The sequence below is a fragment of the Mizuhopecten yessoensis genome, unplaced genomic scaffold (genome assembly GCF_002113885.1).
Source record: "Mizuhopecten yessoensis strain PY_sf001 unplaced genomic scaffold, ASM211388v2 scaffold1557, whole genome shotgun sequence".
Taxonomy (NCBI): domain Eukaryota; kingdom Metazoa; phylum Mollusca; class Bivalvia; order Pectinida; family Pectinidae; genus Mizuhopecten; species Mizuhopecten yessoensis.
Window position 1 is genome coordinate 110,366 of NW_018404106.1, and position 22,048 is coordinate 132,413.

The 22,048-nt window shown below is 35.4% G+C and overlaps 1 protein-coding gene across 4 annotated transcripts in view; it reads right to left on the reverse strand.

Moving 5' to 3' along the window:
• Positions 1-22,048, reverse strand: part of LOC110465137 (integrin alpha-V-like) — a 117,293-nt gene that overhangs the window by 51,485 nt on the left and 43,760 nt on the right. For 3 of the 4 annotated variants that reach the window (XM_021520766.1, XM_021520749.1, XM_021520774.1), the window contains exons 4-5: positions 13,647-13,761; positions 6,895-6,977 (exon numbers count right to left, since the gene is read on the reverse strand). In XM_021520766.1, the coding sequence (XP_021376441.1) occupies positions 6,895-6,977; positions 13,647-13,761 (198 nt within the window). Of the gene's footprint in view, positions 1-3,339; positions 3,402-6,894; positions 6,978-13,646; positions 13,762-22,048 lie in introns of all 4 variants that reach the window. The other variant, XM_021520758.1, reaches the window with a different exon arrangement.

The following is a 22,048-nucleotide window of genomic DNA, read 5'->3' on the forward strand; positions in this document are numbered from 1 at the left end:
CAAACTAGGATTCTGTATTTTCTAAAACAACAGGTCTATGAGTGAAGTAGAGAATTGAAATTCAGAATTTTCAGCGATGTATTATTAAACCCTACGAGTCAATGGATGTATGACATTTGAAACCCTAATTTCTGTACATGAAATAAGTGTTATTATAGTCAATTCTGTACGAAAAAATCTTTGTTTAACATTGACATGCAATGTCTTTTTTCGCTGAAATTTTGTTATAAAGATTTTTGCATACAAAAATGGCCATAATTACCCCAATGTCTGTACATGAAATGAGTATTATTATAGTCAGTCCTGTACGCAAAAATCTTTGTTAAACAATGACAGGTAATGTCTTTTTCCACTGAAATTCTGTAAAAAAACAATTGCATACAGTAATGACTATAATTACCCAAATGTCTCTACATGTAATGAGTGGTATTGTAGTCATTTCTGTATGCAAACAAGTTTTCGTTATAGAATTTCAGGAGAAAAAATACATTACAATGTTAAGTGTCAATTTCAATAAAAATAATAATATTGATAGAAATTTTTCACTCATAGAAAGCATATATTATCAAGATATGCAAAAATCAATATGCATTGTAGTGGGTTTATCATTCATGTGTTTAAGAAATTAATAAAATTGCCTGTGGAACCACTAAGTTTTACATATTTACAGGTTTGAAATTTAATAAACCTACGGTAACAATATCAGTAAAGTGCCTGCATGTGATTCCATTTCTTTTATCAGCAGAATTCTATCTAAAATACCACAATTCAGGGGGAAAAACCACCTTAAAACTCCCAAAAAAGTTTCTTTTTTTTTGGCATTCCTATATTTTACAGCAAAATAAACAGTGATATGTTTTCATTGCATTACTCCAGTCCAAATTTTGTATACACAAATGTCTTTTTATGCCTAGCTATGGTGATACGACAGACACGGCTAAAACAGCTGATAGCCTATTATATTATCGTTGATCAGTGATGTGGAAATACCAGTAACGTTTATCCTCACATTAGGGATTGATTTTGTAATTTTGACTGCCGCCCGTGTCTCTAATGTTTCGTATTGGACACAGATCAGTAGGAACAGATAACCCTGGCATTTTATTACAGGGACGTAACATATTTGACAGATGAAGGAGAAAAACACCCAAAGCATCAAAATGTCATATCCTACGTGAAACATGTGTCAGTTTGAATTTGCTGTACAATTATTTATTAGAGCGAAATGAACAAGCGTTTTACATGTATCTGTATTTTGAACATTAATATCATAAAGAAAAAAAACGGGAATTTAATGGTGTCCCAGCAGTGACAGCCAATGAGAAATGAGTAAGTAACTGTAATTTGTTGAATGTTTTTAGTTACCAAACTCATTTAAGGTAAACAGTACATCTACACCAAATATTATTGCAAAGAAGAGTTCCACTGATTCAGACTAGAGTTACTTCCCTTGTTGAGGTATTCATGTCTAATTTTGATGCTGTGCATTTATTATTCCTGTATAGTAATACTAGTGAGTGTAGGATTGGCAGGGCATCAGTTCAAATAAATTTGACTCCTATCGGTTTTTGTTTTCATATACCCAAACTTCAAATAGCGAAGTGCGTACAATGCATTGCAAGATTTGATTTATTATATGAAGTAGTACTGTTGAAAAAAGCTATACAAATATTTCATAACAGTGATAATGATATAAAGATATACAAATGTAGTTAAACTTGATGGTACTCTTCAATTCTAAAGTTGAATCTATACACTTTGAAAGGTTATATTCTAAGTTTTGCAAAAATCCTAGAACTTGTAAGAAAATCATTTGGATAAAAAATTCCAATATTTTGGACAACAATATACCAAATGTGCGAGCAAAAATAAAAACAATGATTGTGAAGTACAAACAATCTGAAAACAAAAATGTATAACCAAAATAAAACATATTAAAACAACAAGAAATGCGTAACTCATATCAATGGATTCAGAATGTTCCTGTGGGGAAAATGTGCAAGTAAAACTTCGAGATGATGCTACATAAAACTAGGTATACAGATTACTGACAGGTGGCATTCACTAGGCAAAGGGGTGTAAAGTATATATACATCTATAGATAGTGTGACATCTAAACCACTTACAACACAATGCAAATCTCACTCATAAAGATACTGACAACAGTAACAGAAATAACTTGTCACAGCTTACAGGTGGCAGCACAGGTCATAGCTCTGTACATAGTGTTTACCACAAGGTGGCACCACATGTCGTAGTTCTGTGTGTACCACTAGGTGGTACTACTGGTCATAATAACTCTGAAGTGATCCACCAGGTGGTACTGCAGGTATATACTCAGTTGTGTACCTCCAAGTGGAACCACAGACCATAATTTTGTACCACCAGATGGCACCACCTGTAAAAACTGCAAAAGTTTTTTTTCTGTCAGAAAAGAAAGATTTTTTTAAACTATAGTATATATAAATGTACCATTCTTCTAACTTCATGACATGAAAGTATTTGTTTAGATAGTCAGACTTACCATGATACTTAGAGATCAACTATTGTTCTAATATAGTTATGCCATTTTTATGCATATTTGTTAAGCCAAACATCTTCCAAGTGCCTCAAGAGTCAGTTTAACTATTAGGGATCGGTAGAACTAAAACGATGATATACATGTATATCAGTTTCATCAGAAGCTGTTATATTTTGGCTCTATAATACACAAATGCTGTGATGAGAAATCTTTAAAAGTGCAAATGAAAAATAATGAAATTATCAACTCAACGATAAGAAGCTTCTGAATGAAAGGAAAAAGCAAAACAAAAGTTGTTTGTAAGTGAAAAATTGAGCAAAGGGGAAATATTGCTGTACCATTCAATGTATAAACTTAATACCAAGATAATGACTTAGTATTAGTAAAATGATCTTTATCAAGGATCTCACACCACATCTAATTAACTATTAGTGTTTTAATTTGTGGCGACATAATCTGGGTGTTCTTGGATGCTTCAAGAATAAACAAACCCCTAGCCCAACTACTCTTACAATTTTCTGTAACTTTTTTTAAAGTTCCTTTTCCCAGTGTTCATATTACAACAACCAAAATTGATTTCTTGATCCAATATTAATATAAAGTACTCTTTGTAGACCTCTTTTTTGAAAAGAAACGATAATAACTTGTTTGAAATGACTATGTCTGAGACAGTTTTGTTGTCATGTAATCGAACGGTTTTAATCAACTTTAACCATGGTGTAAAGACTAAAGTTGAATTAATATCAATTTCCAGTCAGGTTCTACTTAATTTTTTCATGTTGGTACAGCAATATGATACATATGTGGAGACAACTCACGTTAGAAAACACCGCAGAGAATCCGGCCTCGCAGTAACCTCCCTTGTCATAGCCTAAGCTAGCTGAAATGTACATGGGCAGACTCGCCATCAAACTACAGTTACACGAACAGTGTACTAAACCAACTCACAACGTCATATGTCATTTTAAAATTCCCTATATTCTGATAATTTTAGGGGTTTGAGAAAATCTCTAATATTTCATAGTTATTGGAAATTATTATTTTCAGTTACCATATTCATTGTAATAGGCCCTCGTAGTCAAAACTCCCTTTCGGAGAATATCTGTTAAATTACTGATTCTGTTATATTTTTTTGTAAAAATTAGTGTGATTGATTTCCTCCAGCCAAGGTGGCTTTTAAAGTTTTAACTCCAACGCGACCTACTTTAAGTCTTTTCAATGTCTTTCTTATAACATGAAATATTTTACAAAAACGAAGAGAATTTTTTCGATACAGAGATTAAATTTAAGCCTGTGTCTTTGTTGCAGAAAACAAACATTCACATATTTTTTTTATATATATATATATAAACTTTATCCCTAACAGCCCCTTAATCTATAAATTGATACTATTTATACTATAAGATTTCAGAGTGTCTAATACGACAAATATGGTAGCTTAAAATTGGCTTTTCATGGCCATTAAAGGTTACGATTTAGGTGACATTGTGAGAAGGTTTTCATAGACCTGTGACAGACATTCAATTAGACGCTACAGAACGCTACACATCAACAACTCTAAACATGATTAGCCTACAGATCAGAGACCACGACTCACCAGCAGATAAGTCCAACATCTTATATCGCCGGGCAGATAATATAAATCACAGATGAAATCTACAACTTGAAATCAGAGGGCAAAAACAATAACACAAAAATCAACCATGATGGGTATTAAGGGGCAGACAAAGCAAAATATATAGCTCTGCGTCTTGTATCAAAGGGCAGACAACTTAATGGCAGATAAAACAAAAATACATATAAAGGGCAGACAACTCAGTTATCTTATAATCAAAGAGCAGATAACTCAGAATGTTACTCGGTGGAGGGTGGGGGGGGTAGATAACTTAAGGAACACGCTTACGGTGATATGAAAAAAATCTGCATGTTAATCAAATAGAATAAAAGAGAACAGTTGATAAACTGTTGATTACATTGGTGAGTCGTGATCCCTGTACAGTACTATAGTATAAATTCAGTTCTTACAAACATGTATACATATAGATAACTATGAAACAGTCTAACAAACAGCAACACACCTCAAAATTGGCCTCAGGGACATTTACCAGCTAGTCCACTTAATATCAGGAATTTAGTTAGTGCCTTGGTTTTCAAAAAAACGATAAGTTCTACCCAGAAATCAAGTACAACCCATAAATGGCTCTTTTACAATAAATTACAAATGTATCAATAAATTGACTTCTGCTTTTGAGGTGTGTTTCACAAGGTGACATTCTAATCATTTTCACAAAGTGTTGATATATATATTTAAATATGTATATATAGAACACAATCCATCCTTAACCTGTGCTGACATAAATGCTACAGACAGATGGACAGACAGTGAAACACACAAGTTGACAACATATATATAACAAAAAAGAACGGACACAAATTTTGAAAGACAGACGGAAAAGTGAAAGAAAAGATTTGATGAATACTGATTCACTCCGCTCCTGTGAAAATTGAAAAATCCCTAAAAGTGAAAGTCAAAGTAATGTCAAAAGAAAACAATAGAAATGCTGAGAAATACAACTTTTTCAGTATTTCCGTATCTAACTCAGATGAGACAAACCAGAGTATTCCTTCCTGGATAGCTATACAACACAGACCCGGTGTTGTAACAGATCTAAGCAGTATTACTTTGGTTTCAGAGGCTGGCCTTATCACCATGGTGATTGGACTGTTGTGATATCTGACGCCTAGTATGATAACACAGCCTAAACAGTGAGGTAAATTCCTGTCCTGGCTTCTGTTACAAACATCACGCTTTACATTGAAAAAAATAATCAGGATATTCCACCCTTTCATGTTGATTGTCTCCCCTTATTTATCTCCCTTAAGTGATTCTAATCCATCCATTTGGGAAAAAAGAATTGGGAAAAGTTCAATATTGTTGAAATGTTACAGTGGGGAATTGCAAACAGGGAGAATAAAGATTAATCTGTAGTATCGACTAATGTTTATGGGCAAGACACTTTAAAAGAATGAATTAATTTACAGTGCATTTCTTTCATTAACAATATTAAGGTGATATCAAATAATCAAGGCAAGAATTTATCACCCTTTGCCATAAGCTGTTCATGTAAGTAGAACCATCATCAAAAGCTAGCCCAAACTTAAAACACAGCCATTATCAAAAACTTCCCCAATCTCACTTAGGAGCTTGGATTCAAGAAGCTTTTCCTCGTAATTTTTCATGGTGATATCTTCCCTAAAACTGTAGATTAATCCCTGAAGATTATCAAACTATAAATCAAATCACATTTCAGGAATAAAACTGAACATGTTCTCAACCTACAGAATGTAGTCCGAGGTCAATAACCTGTTATCAGAAATATAAACACATTGTAAGTCGTGTCATAAGATAGAAGTGATATCTTTTTTCTGATATACCGCACATGTTTATTGGCACCAAGTTTATTTACTTAAACCAGGAAATGCTTGTGCAACATATTTTTTCAACATGTTTTTTTTGTATTTTGTGAACAATTAATGAAACACAGAAACACAAACTTAACAGCCAAGTACAGCCATCCAGATAGCAGCTCCAAGAAGTCAGAGTTGATGGCTATTTATATACAGAATGATCAATGGTCACAATTAATGATAAAGAAAAGGTTGATGAAATGGTAGACGATTCTGTTCTATAGCACTCTTTGTGTTTATACAGATTGCAATCATCAAACCCCAGTCTGGGAGGGTCTACGTCCATGCAGCCGATTACGTTACAGGCCATGCACATGCAGCATGCATCGCCAAAGAAAGACACATATCTTAGTCTGGTGTATGTTTCAAGTCTCGCCGACCTAATAGGACTAAATCTGTTGCCGAGCAAAGAGTACATCTCCATACATCAAGAAGTTCAAGATGCTGCAAATTTGTTTATAAGGTGTGATTGTTATCCTTTTTCCCCATCTTTTATTTGGACTTTGAACTGTCTTCGGGGTTTTTCTCCAAAATCTTCAACAATAAGTTGGAAAGTTTCTTGTGATTTTTTGTTTTGTTATAATTAATTGTGTATTGGTCATATTGCACATTTTCATAGCAGTAATATTGGCTTTTCTATGCGGGTAAATACACTTTTTTACTGTACTACTTGTGTTTCTATGACAACTACAATGGTTACTATGACAACTTGTTAGTGTTGCTAAGTGACCATGTTTCACATGACAACATGATACTCACTACCTATGTGTTGCTAGGATATAAGTGTTGCTATGACAACACAACTACATGTATGTAGATGAGACAACATTGTTGCCATTTGTTACCATCACGGTGCTCTTCCCTACTCATGTGTTGCCATGACAATACATCTTAGTCCGACTTACGTTTGACATGGATATTGAGAAGCCAGCTTGACACGAACCCTGGTTGTTATGTTGGTCTATGCTATTGGGATTCAGATCAACCGCTATTTTGGAAAGGAAAACAAATGTTCTGCATAAAAACGAAACAATTTTTAAATAAAGACAAGATTCTCATGATATTGTGTTTATCGTTTTTCAGCAATACTCAGTAACAGCTGAGATCCTAATTGAATTTCCTTGCAGTACTTAACTTTTTAAAATGTGTTTAGAATATGAGCTTTTAATGAATTTAAATATACTAATAATATAACATAACTAATTTCAAAACAACTCCTCATAGATGGAATGTCGACTTTTACCCTACTTCTGAATGTTTTGTTTTTCTAAAATTAAAACATAATGCACTTCACACAATATCATGAAAATGTTTTCTTTAAAATGGATGTTCACTGAAAATTATCAAAATAAATTGGTGATATTTACAAATATATAGTGATTCATTCCAAATAAATACAAAAAAAAGCAAAAAAATGAAAAAGCCCAATGCTACCAGGCAGTTTTAGATCAGCATCTGAAAAGCAATGAAAAGATAAGAAAGCCAGCAAAAACTAATCAAAGTTAAAGCTGCAAGGCATAAATTGTAAATTAGAACTTAAGATTCTACTCAAGTATAAGTACAAAAGACAAAGAAATGTATTAATTTGCATATTGAATACGAAGAATGTTATTGATAAGTCAAGCTGAAGCAGTTAATTGACAGACAAAGACCCCATAGTTTTGCACCCTAGTCTGTCAAAGCAGAAAAAATAGCCACTTCAGGATAAATACAAATGTACCAGATCTATGAAATATGAAATTTGTAAAAAGACCAACCACCACGACAAACTAAAGAGACTATATATAGCTGACTGCAATTTTTTACCTTAACTCATTCACCCCTGAAGACACATTTCAACTCTTCCAAATCAAAGGTTGGAATAGTTCATTATGAAATTTCAGGGGTGAATCACAGAGTTCACATTCAAAATTTATTGTCGCTTTGTAGATTGCTTAGTGTGAATGCAGCCCAATGAGTTACATTCTGTAAGACACGTATAGCATTATAATATCCCTGAATCCTGCAGGAAGCATTTCAAACCAGATACAATGCTGAATAAATTGTACCTTGACCTCGTTGTGTTACATGACTTATTAGATTTACGAAATTCAATCAACTTTTATGGAAACTTAAACTGGATTTCTAATAAATAATATTGTTTCAAAGCTCTTTTAGAACTGAAACAGTCGGTCATATCTCAAAGAATCTCTCTAAACACAGTTGGAATGCAAAGATTTGCTGGATGGACCTCCATTAAATAATTGTCATTGTCAGCATGCTTTAGATGTTAATTATTAATGTACATTTTGGTTAATGTATCATTTATTTTTTGTTTAGATCAATACATTCCGTACATAGTTAACCGTTATTAATTTGTGATAACATATTACTGGTATTATACCCAGTGTAGTTGTGAATCCTTATTATATAAACAGCTAAATTAGCCTATTAAATTTTAGTTCCCTCATACTATGGTGAACTGGTTGTAAATTTCCCATATTTCATGTTAACCCATTCACCCCTAAAGTCACATTTGAACCTTACCAAATCAAAGACTGGGCAAGTCCAGTTTAGTTATGTAGGGGTGAATGATCATTTAATTTAAGATGATTTCAAACCAATTCTCATTATGTGTATTCAAGAAAATTGGCCATAAAACCCTTATAAGTGGAAACATCACAATTTTTGTATCATATCATCCTAGATTCTACAATGTAGCGTATCCAATTGTATTCAAAATGTAAGAGATCAAGAATTAATGGTTTTATTTTATTTACACCCGTCCCAGTTAGATTCGATGTCTATGGCAACTTGACAGTGTTTTAATGTGCCTGACACACTGCATATTGTATGTAATGCATTGTTGCTGAAATCTAATTATGTTTACATTTTAAGGCTCTCTGTACCACTAAAGAAAGAACACAAGAGAATTCCACTGTAGTTTTTCATATATACAAAGAGTAATCTCCCTTTATATTCATTTTGAATACAACTGTAGCACCACTGGCCCAGAACACTAACATTGACCAGGCAGCTGATCAGTTAGAGCTACAGTATGTGTACATATGATTGTAGGTGTAGGGTTCGAATCCTTGTCTGGTGCCCTGTTGCACTTTTACACTCAGAGCACTCAGAGCTCTGCAAGGTAATTTATCAAAGCTTAAGTCAGGATGAAGAATAAAAAATGCAGTCACAATTTAAGGTAACGGTATGCATGGGTATCATACATTTTACTCCCACTGCAAGGTTTATGTTTACAAGCGTTTATTTACATGTTCCATATTGACCTTGAATGAGGTTGACCTTGGATTATGTTAACCTTGAGATGACCACAGATCCTGTAACCGGGACACACCCAACCACTGAACTTCACTAACTACTTCAGTATTTCCTGTACTTGTTGTGAAGGAGTGTGTTATGTGTTCTGCTCCCGGTGTCTAACTTCCTTGTGACAGACCTTATTTACATGTATCGTCTCAATTTTTTATCCATTTTTTTTTAAAATCTTTCAAATAAATAGGACATGAAGATTCAGTATTTGTACCAAAAAAAGAGGAAACAATTTTAGTATAAAACACAAAAACACTACAAATCCGAAATATAACCATAGCAACAAGATTATTTATGTATAATCTATCCCGTTAAGATCCTGTTAAGATCCCATTAAGGGCTCTTAACTCTAACATATTCTTTTATCAATTTTAGGGCAAAAACAAAATCTAGTTCTCCACGGTATACATTGTTTGATGTATTAGCACAGTTTTGACATGTAAGTGCATATTGGCAAAAAAATAAGATTTAGAATTGAAATTTAATTTACCAGTACAAGACTCTTCAGCATGAAGAAATGAAATACTGTAAAAACTTCTCTGATGTGTTTATTAAACTTTCCCTTTAAAAAATGGTTTTCAGAGGGTTCTAAAATTCGCCCCCAAGACATAAAATTCAGGTTGGAATCATTTTGAGAGCAGCTGCTTAATATGTCGAACAGCTACTTAAACTGCAGAATCTGACCAGTCTACATTATCTTACAAATAAAGCCTTAAGGGGCTATAAACATTAATATCCTACTCAAAGTTGTGGGCGGGCTTATTACAGGACAATGAAATTGAATATTTTGGCATTCCCACTGATTTGTAATAGCTACAACTAATATCTTAATCAAAGTTGTGGGCGGGCTTATCACAGGACAATAAAATTGAATATTTTGGCATTTCCACTGAATTGTTATAGAATTACTCACAGTTGGGGGCGGGCTTATTACAGGACAATAAAATTGAATATTTTGGCATTTCCACTGAATTGTTATAGAATTACTCACAGTTGGGGGCGGGCTTATTACAGGACAATAAAATTGAATATTTTGGCATTTCCACTGATTTGTAATAGATACAACTAATATCTTACTCAAAGTTGGGGGCGGGCTTATTACAGGACAATGAAATTTAATTTGTTGGCATTTCCACTGAATTGTAATAGATACATGTGGGCTAATATATATAGGCCTGGGTTTACTGCTGGATTTAATACAATTTTCAGCAATGAGACATCAAACATGTATTTCACATGGTGAATCATTACCTGAAATACAACCAGATCTTTATTAATTTTTCTTTACAGGGAATCAGTCATAAGGCTATATATAGCCATCATAATTACCTTACTCATGATCCTAACAAATTTTAAGATGAAAGACTTAAAGTCATATACACAAACAGCCATTATATTTCATCAAAGAAGTATTGCAATCTCTATAGCATGACTTTAATCTATGGGATACTGTTCAATAATAATAACTGACTTGATATTTATACAGTGGAGCAAAGGGAAGTGAACAAAACACTCGGGACAGTAATCGAGATATTTAAGTGGCTGACTGACAGACCTGTTCCTGTTCTCCTATTACGAAGTCTGGGTTAATATATGACCACAACCAAAACCACCATGCATACCCCTTTCACCAAAATATGCCAAGCATGTCTTCTACACAGATTCCTGATTTCTTACATAACTTATCAAGGTCACTTAAAAGCTTTTAATTATAACATGGGTATGAATGTTGTCATTTCATAAGTATTTAAGTTTGTACAAACCAATTTCCATTATAAATATGCTTTTACCTATCATAAACACTTGAACTATTGTATATAATTCTCTACAGCTAAACAGTTATCATAATTAAAGAAATAATAAGATTTTTTTTATTATAAAACTGAATTTGAAGTGTGTTATTTTCCAGTATTACTTAATGATATTCTATTACTTAATGGTGTTTTGTGTCTCTCATGTCTCAGACCGATATACGGCCCTAATGAAGTTGATTTGAGTATCAATACATTCTACTTTATGGTACAGAGTTGTGTACACCTTCACAGCCTGCGAACTGTTTGGTACTAAATGTAGGTGGTGGGTTGGCGTCACAAAGCTGTCACCTGCCCGGCCAGGTGGATTTTCTCCAACACCCTGACCCCTCTGCACTAACATTTTGGCCAGCAAGAGTGATTTATATAAGTTGATTGAACTAATTTCAAAATAAATAAATTTTAGATATAACTTATCTTCTTTAACTATAAAGGTTGTACTACTGTGCAAATTACCAATGAAAATGTGATCAAAATCTGGTTTTTCTGTATTGAAGGGGTTGCTCTTATAATTAGTGACCAATCACCTGACCAATCACCTGACCAATCAAACAGAAAATCATGACGCTAACAAGTCACCAAATAAATAAATAAAAAATAAAAAACCGACAAAACGCAGAACTCAGGACTCAATACAGAAGTCAGTACAAAAAGGCAAACTGAGGATATCCCAAAGCAACTGTGCCACCATGAAAACCAGTAACTCTGCAATGGTGATCAAGCACTCTCCGACAGCTGTTACAGGTCTTATCCCGTATTCTGTTTAATCTCGGAACTGTGACATCATCACGGAGATCCGTAATGTAAACTTCACAGTGTCCTTCATAACACCAGGAATTAAGTAACTCCCACCAGATCAATTTATCGCAGAACTTATGTTACAAAAAAGTACTTTTGTTTTACAGTCTGTCAAAGGCTCTAGTTATCCACTCAACAAGCCTTAAATACATTCAAAGCAAGGATAAATCTGGATTTAGGTAAACGTTGGAGCGAAATTTAAAGCTTTATTTCCGTATTTTAACTCATTCACCCTTGAAATTTCATAATGAACTATTCCAACCTTTGAATTGGAAGAGTTCAAATGTGTCTTCAGGGGTGAATGAGTTAACACATATTCAATAAGTAGAGCAATAGAGGGTAGGAGACACGGCACATTTAACAGCACAACAGTAACAAACGGCCACAGCACACAACACAAAATACAGCGCAACACAGCACGCCATAATGTACACACATAACGCCTAATGTAGCTTCACATCACCACCTCAAGGTTGCAAATACAATGACCTTGTCACCTACGTCAAGTTAGAGTTATCTCTCTTGACTTCATTTCATAAGAATAAGAATATGAGTAACAATGACTCCAGATTTGTAAAAATATCAAGCAAAATGAAATCAAAATGATGTGCAGCATCTCCAGCAATAGCTTAAATCAAGGCCGGCACAAATTGTTTTTCTGAAAACCAATTGAAAAACAATCGAATCTGCAACATTCTCAGCCCACGTTGAAAACATATATAAGCGAAAAATATGCCATTCTGGAAAATACCCATTGCTGTTGAAAAAATAACAGGTGATAATTCAATCTGTCACGCACGCAACACATGCTGACACGTTATCAGCCTTGGACATGACTATTACCCCAAGCGTCACAGCACAGACAATCAATAATCAAGACAACGATTTAATTTACATTGTTTCTCAGCCTGATATCTGCAAATTCAAAACCCATCTGTCTTGAGATGTTGACGGACCAATGATTGATTGCTTTTGATCCCAGACCTGATTTGTTTTCTGAAATTGCTTCTTAAAAGACATTTGTCAAAAAGTACTCTCTCTTGAAAACTGCGGTTTTTGTCAACAGCACTTTAAGCACAGCAATCATCCTTTTAAGGAGTAATGGGTGTAGCCTAGGGACAACAGACAAGACAATTGTCCTTTGAAGGAATTATTTATGTTGCCTACAAGAAAGTAGACAAATTAGCATTTGTCCTTTCAAGTAATCGTTGATTCGTCATATAGGAAGAAAGATAAGGCAATCATCCTTCGAAGTATTCATTGTTTTGGTCTATAGGATTTGAAACAGGGCAATCATCCTTTGACGAAATCCTTGCCGCCATCATAATACTATTTATAAGCTTATATATCCTGTTTGCTTCTCATTCTTTTGCATCATAGGAAAAAAAGCTAACCCTTAATTCAACATCACACTGGGGAAAATATTTTTTTTATATTTTTTATTTTTTGAATTTTTTCAACAGTACATTAAACATAACACATCATATTTCAGTGGGGAAAATATTGCATTCCATATGGTCTGCTGAAAATGAATACATATATTGAATCATCCTTGGACTTGTGGTGTTGACCCAAAATCATTGCTGTAGGATCATGTCCCATCTTAGTCTCTTTCCTTTGAATATAAACATTTAGAAAGAGAAAAACATTCATGAAATAAAATCAGATATTAACCATGCATGCAGTCTACTCTAAGCTGGTATGTTTTACACGGTTACAAAAGGTGTGTTACTTACAGGATTTACAGGGATTGAACTCCTGGAATGAGTTGTACCTGTTAAGGTAGCAGGTGCCCACTGGTGCTCTCTTGTCCGCTTTGGGAGACTTGTAAACGTATCGCGGTGCACATGCCTGCAAAATAAAAACTAAATTTTAGTATACTCAGATTTGAAATTGTTAAGATGTCTGGGTTATTCAAAAGGGACCGGAGTAACGTCAGCTTCAGTTTGCTTCATACAGTCAAACCTGCATGAAGATACAAAAAAGTGGTCTCTTAACACTGATGGTCTTTAATAAAGCTTCAATTCAAAGAATGAAAGCTCTACAATAAGAAACATTAGAAAAGGTCTCTTAATACAGGTTAGGTTTATAATGAAATTACTACAATGAGAAGTAATAGAAGTAATAAAAATAATAATATACACCATTTGATATAGCACCCTATCTAGCTAACATAAGCCACTCTAAAGCACTTTATAGTACATAGATATACAATTAATACAATTAGCATATATGTTAATCAATACATTTTTGAGGAAATCGCAGGAGCTGCCTTATCAGGCGCTAACTACTAGCCCTATGCCACCTGGCTAATATCTACCTATATGTGTATGCCTGCATGTGTGTTGGAGATGTAATGTGTTCTGTTTGTAGTGGGACCGTGCTTCCAACGACATTATTTATAGTGCCATCTCACTTGAACGCTACAGCACAGGGTAACCGCAACATCCACCCCAGACCTGGGTTGTTGGAGTTGTGTGGGCAGGAGAAAAACACTTTCTCTGAATATGCATGCGTAAGACGACTTAGGGGATCGAACCCCGGCCGCCTGCGTGGAAGGCTGTAGTGTTAACCACTCAACCAATCCGACCATGAAGTGACCTCTTAATTAACACAGGTGTATTCTCATTCACGTGAGCAGATAATACAAAAGCTCAGTCAACACCCTGGTCTTGCTTTAACTTTTGCAACACTGAATCCTTTTGGCCTAGGGATTCTTGAATCATACTAATTAAATTTCGTCAAAATATCTTTTGCTTTCCCCCCCCCCCAAGATAAATTGGAGTCTTTTCAAGGAAACGGAAACGTTATGCACAGAAAACAATTGCCACACATCTGCACCATATAACTGGCAAAAAGTGCCAAAAGAGTTTTTAACAAGTTAAAAATACAAGAAAACTTCACTGAATTTATATAGGTTTGGTCACTACAGAACTACCAGGTCATTGACAAATTACTCCACTTTCTGTGTAAAAATACCAACTGACATGACCAGTTGTCATGGAGATTGGTTGTTTTTGTCAGGTTTATAAGTCTGTTGTCAGGCAAATTACAGTATCTGTCTTAGTGATGTGCCCCAGTGCTATGTGGGAAAGGGGAGAATCTGCCCCTCCCAAGGACACGATTTTCACATTAATGTCACTACTGGTACCTTCTCAATAAAGCCAGGGATCCCTCACATTTACCTCGCCAGAACTAAACCTGACCCTGTTCTATGTCTATGAGGGAGTATATGTTCCCCAATAAAACCGCCTGGAGCCAAGACAAAGGTTGTCTAATTGTCTTCATACTCAGGATGTGTGACATTTCCGACAAGGCATTGCACTTCCTCTCAGTTGTAATATAAACTCAAGGAGCACTACAGTATCACAACATCCTCCTGTAGGGGCACAACCTGTAATGATAGGATCCTACAACCACAACCTGTAACCATGGGAACTTAAAAACCAGTCTGTAATTATATAGGATCCTACAACCACAACCTGTAACCATGGGATCTTAAAAACCAGTCTGTAATTATATAGGATCCTACAACCACAACGTGTAACCATGGGATCTTAATTATAAACCAGTCTGTCATTATATAGGATCCTACAACCACAACCTGTAACCATGGGATCTTAAAAACCAGTCTGTAATTATATAGGATCCTACAGCCACAACCTGTAACCATGGGATCTTTAAAACCAGTCTGTCATTATAGAGGATCCTACAACCACAACCTGTAACCATGGGATCTTAAAAACAAGTCTGTAATTACATAGGATCCTACAACCACAACCTGTAACCATGGAATCTTAAAAACCAGTCTGTAATTACATAGGATCCTACAACCACAACCTGTAACCATGGGATCTTTAAAACCAGTCTGTAATTATATAGGATCCTACACCCACAACCTGTAACCATGGGATCTTTAAAACCAGTCTGCAATTATATAGGATCCTACAACCACATCCTGTAACCAAGGGATCTTATAAACCAGTCTGTAATTATATAGGATCCTACAACCACAACCTGGAACCATGGGATCTTTAAAACCAGTCTGTAATTATGTAGGATCCTACAGCCAAAACCTGTAACCATGGGATCTTTAAAACCAGTCTGTCATTATATAGGATCCTACAACCACAACCTGTAACGGTGGGATCTTAAAAACCAGTCTGTAATTATATAGGATCCTACAGCCACATCCTGTAACCATGGGATCTTATAAACCATTCTGTAATTATATAGGATCCTACAACCACAACCTGGAACCATGGGATCTTTAAAACCAGTCTGTAATTATATAGGATCCTACAACCACATCCTGTAACCATGGGATCTTATAAACCAGTCTGTAATTATATAGGATCCTACAACCACAACCTGTAACCATGGGATCTTAAAAAACAGTCTGTAATTATATAGGATCATATAGCAACAGCCTGTAACCATTGGACCCTACAACCAGTCTGCAATCATAAGATACTACAACTACAACCTGTAATCATAGAACCATACAGCCACAGCCTGTAACCATTGGACCCTACAACCAGTCTGTACTCATAAGATACTACAACTACAACCTGTAATCATAGAACCATACAGCCACAGCCTGTAACCATTGGATACTACAACCACAGTCTGTAACCATGGAGTTCTAAAACTACAGCCTGTAACCATTGGAGTCCTAAAACCACAGTCTGTAACCAAGGAGTCCTAAAACCACAGCCTGTAACCATTGGATACTACAACAGTCTGTAACCATGGAGTCCTAAACACACACTGTAACCATTGGATACTACTATCACAGTCTGTAACCATTGGATACTACTATCACAGTCTGTAACCATTGGATACTACAATCACAGTCTGTGACCATGGAGTCCTACAAACACAGTCTGTAACCATTGGATACTACAATCACAGTCTGTAACCATGGAGTCCTACAAACACAGTCTGTAACCATTGGATCCTACAACCACAGTCTGTAACCATGGAGTCCTAAAACCACAGCCTGTAACCATTGGATACTACAACCAGTCTGTAACCATGGAGTCCTAAACACACACTGTAACCATTGGATACTACAATCACAGTCTGTAACCATGGAGTCCTACAAACACAGTCTGTAACCACGGAGTCCTAAAACAACAGCCTGTAACCATTGGATCCTATAACCACAGTCTGTAACCACAGAGTCCTAAAACCACAGTCTGTAACCATGAGTCCTAAAACCACAGCCTGTAACCATTGGATCCTATAACCACAGTCTGTAACCATTGGATCCTATAACCACAGCCTGTAACCATAGAATCCTATAACCACAGCCTGTAACCATTGAATCCTATAACCACAACCTGTAACCATGGTATCTTACAACCAAAACCTGTAACCGCCACAGCCTATAACCATAAAGCACAATCTGCAATTCCTACTAAAAAAATATTGTTTTACCAAATCTTCCATGAAACGTACATATAATGGATTGGAGTAAATCTATAAGGTATCAAAGGGAAGATAACTCCGACATCTGTAAATCGTAAAAAATACACATTCAAGACTGGACTTTGCAGCCTCTGTGTAACATTATATAAGTGTTCAAATAAATATATCTAACAGTCGAATAGTAACATGTTACCAGAATCTAGGGACCTGTTGAATATTTCTACAAACATCATATTTATAGTTTCATCATCATAAAAACTATTATAGCGAGAACCTTTTAAACTTTTCATTACTAATGTAACCCAAACAGCAATACAACATGTTATAGCCTAGCTGGCCTTATAGCAGACGGAGACCATAAAAAACCCATCCCTCCAAAATGAACAGTCTGTCTTTTGACCAGTTTAACTGGGCCTTACGTGCCTGATAAGGAGAATCAGGGGTGATAAAAAGACACGTCTGCAAGCACACAGGGAACAGCTCCACTTATGATAATTGGCAAATAATTGGGTAGGTCTCCAAAGTTGTTCACTTGTGGTGAAGAATAGGAGTGTTTCAGGCACTCAGAATGGGTGACGTAGGAGAATTATAATACACGTAGGGTATTCAGGTAGCCATATTTGGTTCTGAAATGCATGTAACACTGTTACTTGTCATACACAGTAACTATTTCTTTGAGTAAAGTTTACTGGGGATGATACATGAAACACTTGTCAAACAGATTCACGCCACGCAATTGTAAATTTAAATGTTTCTTACTAGTTTTCAACATTTTTACATTTTTTGTTGCTCAAGACTTGTTTCCCTTAACTCATTCACCCCTACATATTTAAACTGGACCTGCCCAGTCTTTGATTTGGTAAGGTTCAAACGTTACTTAAGGGGTGAATGGATTAAGGAAGTTTCCTGTACGCTTCAAAATTGTGTGGTAGCTAGGTTCTAACATTGTAAAGTCCCCTATCTAGCTTCGTGCTAGAAGGAATTTCCCTTTAGCTCAAAAGTAGAGAGGCAGACTGGGACACCGTGGACTGCTGGTTCTCTCTCCTATTACACAATGGTGACAGGGAGTTAGAACCTGGGTTGTTGTGGTATTCGAAGGCTAACACATTTAAAAGGGGGAGTAATGCAACAGGTTTTAATTGAACATAGGATCCTGGTCCTTTAATTTCAGCTTCTCGATATTAAAATTTTTCCCTTAAGCTCATGATCGATTGGTAGAACAGTGGACTGGAAAGCTTGGGTTCACTTGTTCAAACCCTGATTGAGGCACACTACTCTCTTTCCTGTTGTCTCTGGGATTTTTTCTTGTCCTTAATTTCTCCACAATGTAATTTATAGCTTCCTTTGGTACTTTTCACACTAACTGTACATTTTCAAGAAGTGTAGTTACTTCATCCTGGTTTACAAGTTTCTTAAAGCGTCTTGAATTTGAGGTTGGTACTTTGCTGCCTTTGGTACGAAGAGTGACATACTTGACGTATAGGAGTTGTTTCCCTTTAGGAAGTGCACACTTCACACCCGATCAAAGTGTTATAACAACTGTGCCCTGTTCAAATGGTTATTATTCAACATCTGTACCATTCTACATCTGTTAGAAAGTTGACAATGTCAGCTATACAGAAGACAGATACTTAGTGTGGGGTCATGGCTAAGTAGAAGGCCTATAACAATATAACATTGTTTCAAAATATCACAATACTTCTGTGAATGAATTTACTACTATGTTTGAGAATATCATTATTTTACGATAAAAATTCAGATAAATTCATCTCTTCAATCTTTAACTCATTTACCCCCGAAGACACATTTAAACTCTTCCAATTCAAAGGTTGGAATAGTTCATTATGAAATTTCAGGGGTGAATGAGTTAAATGTGTCAATGGATACAGCACATTGCAGCAGTTTTCTATTGATACAAAATAGTGCATTGTAACAGTTTACTCGTAAATACTTGATAATACAATGTAGCAGGTTAATCATAAATACACAATATTACAATGTAACAGTTAACTTATATACAAAATAATACAATGTAGAAGTTTACCCTAGCTACAAAATAATACAATGTTACAAATTTCTTTAGTTACAATGAATACAGTGAACCAAATTACTGTACATGGACTTACAATGAATACAATGTAAGTTTACTGTTGTAAATATAAAGAACCCCTTAAAAGTGTATACACATTATATAGGTACATACAGTATACCCTCAAGAGAGATAAATACAGGTTACAGCCCTAGTGACCTCAACCCAGTGTGCTTCACAGCTGTTGGCACCATAGATACTTCTGTTGCTGATGTAAAACAAATGGCCCCCCAATATATTCCTGGTACCATCCTACTGGGGCACGTAAGAAAATCTGGACTGTCCATTTAGTACAGATTTGATCTGACTGAAAAGTTGATGTTTTCAATCCTGTCACTGTGTCACAGATACCATTTAGTTCCTGTTCAAACTTATATAATGTTCAAGTCAATGTTTCTGGGTTTGATAATGCATTATCAGGGGTAAGAGGGCCTGATTTTAAAACTTTCCAATATATTTAGTTGTGAGGGATAATGAAGTACACTCCCTTCCTGCAGTGACAGCTGCCTACTGTGGTTTATTTTACAGATATACCCTTGAGGTTAATACACTGAAGCATAGATTGGAGTCCTTTCTGATATAAGCTCTACTTTTCTGTCCATCCCATGGTATTTGTACACTTGCCTACGTTTTGAAATTTCCATCGGGAGATTCCGCATAACTAAAATTGAAAACATAAATACAATGTGTCTATATAGCCCCTACAGACAAACAAACCTCTAAAATGACATATTTTGAGTTTGTTTTTCAAAATGAAATTGTTAGATTTTGGAATATTGGAATAATTCAGCAAATTCCTTGGTTGGAACTGTTGGAAGTAAGGGTCCAAAATCATCAGTCCCTCTCCCAAATATGGAGAGTTAGCAGGTATGATCCTGTCGCGAAAATATTCCACTGATTTTCACAATTTATATCCTTCACTCAAAAATAAAATGTTGAATTCAATTGAATACAACAAAATGTCTGTTGTATTTAACTTGTGATTTCATGGGATGAATCTGTGCGTGTAGAGATGCAGAAAATATAAAAGCTGGTAGAAGATTTTGTTCATAAACTCTGCTTTTTACATATAAATGAAGCCAGATTCAAATTTCTACCTGTGAAGTCTTCATTGTATTAATATATAACAGGAGAGGTAAAAATGCACGGTTGGACCAGGATTCGAACCAGGGACCCTCCGAACTCTATACAGACACTCTAAACAATTGAGCTACCTGGTTGCCGACAATCGACCCAGTCCAGTTCCACTACAGATAAAAAATGCTCCTTGAAGATTCACATTAGTAGGCATCTTTATTTCCCAGCATGCCCTGACAGGCGAGTTCATAGGTTACCCCCTCTATCTACCTTGCATGCACTTCCTGTAAGAAGCTGGTCTGTCAGATAATGTAATCAAGTCTATTAATAGTCACAACAGCGAGCTCTCCTGGCTTAGGTGGTGGTTATGCATCAGCGTGACAACCAGACCAAGTTATCATCCCTACATTATGAAATGACACTGAAATGAATAAGGAAGATTTTAATGATGGCGGAATTATTACTTTGCTGTCACATCGAGGGACCTTTTAAAGAAGATGTATATGTACAGTAAAGTTATTGCTTAAAGCTATGATTCCCACCCTCCCCCCAAACACAGCTGTTCCATTAGGCTGTCAGACAGACACTTCTGTTGGCAATATCATTTCCTATACAAACCATTACCACTACACATCTTCAAGATTCCAACAGATTTCCTTCAAAAGTTATAAAATAAAAAGATAATTAAATCCAAACTCTGACAATCCTTATTGAATCTCTATAATATGAATTTTGATAATCTGTAATGTATAAATCACTTTGTATAATGGAACCTCTGCAATCGGGTTTGTGAAAGTTCATAAATAAAATCATTATGTACAAAAAAACACCACATAATATGAAGGTAGATATACTGTCAATCATGGATGAGGACGCCACTCTCAGGAAGTCCACATAGTAATCTCTCATCTCTCTATACCGGACGGAAACCTAGGTTTAACAATACAATGGGGAATATCAAAAGTGGTCTCTCAGCATAAGTGGTCTCTTAATTGACTGATGAGTGAAAAAGCAGGTTTGAACAACAGTGGAAACAATTATCTTTTATCATTTGAGTACAATAAGGCTTTTCCTTCCTTTACGATAATAATGTGTTATTTCATGATTGAGCATTGGTGTAAAAACTTATACCTGGTTCTGGTATTTCATGGAGGCAACTTACACAGACACCAATCCTCACTCCACTATCCCTATATATACAAATTATTACACACATTACAGATCATGGTGTATGGATCCCTTAGCTATGCCCCTTTAATTATATATTTAATATGGGTTGTCCCGTGGCACCAAGGCGGCCAGGGCATATGAAAAGGCATGGGGGCAACTGCCGAACCACATGGGGTATTTTTTCTCCGGGGACTCTGGTTTCCTCCCACATTAGACCCCCTAGTGTATACTACTATACGAGCCAACAAGAGTGATTGGTATAAGTTTATAGAACTTGTTTCATAATTGTTGTAAAATAAATAAAGTTTGTATAACCAGGTTCTCTTTTCTTTTTTTTTCTTTTTCTTTTTAATCTATGTACCTTAATTA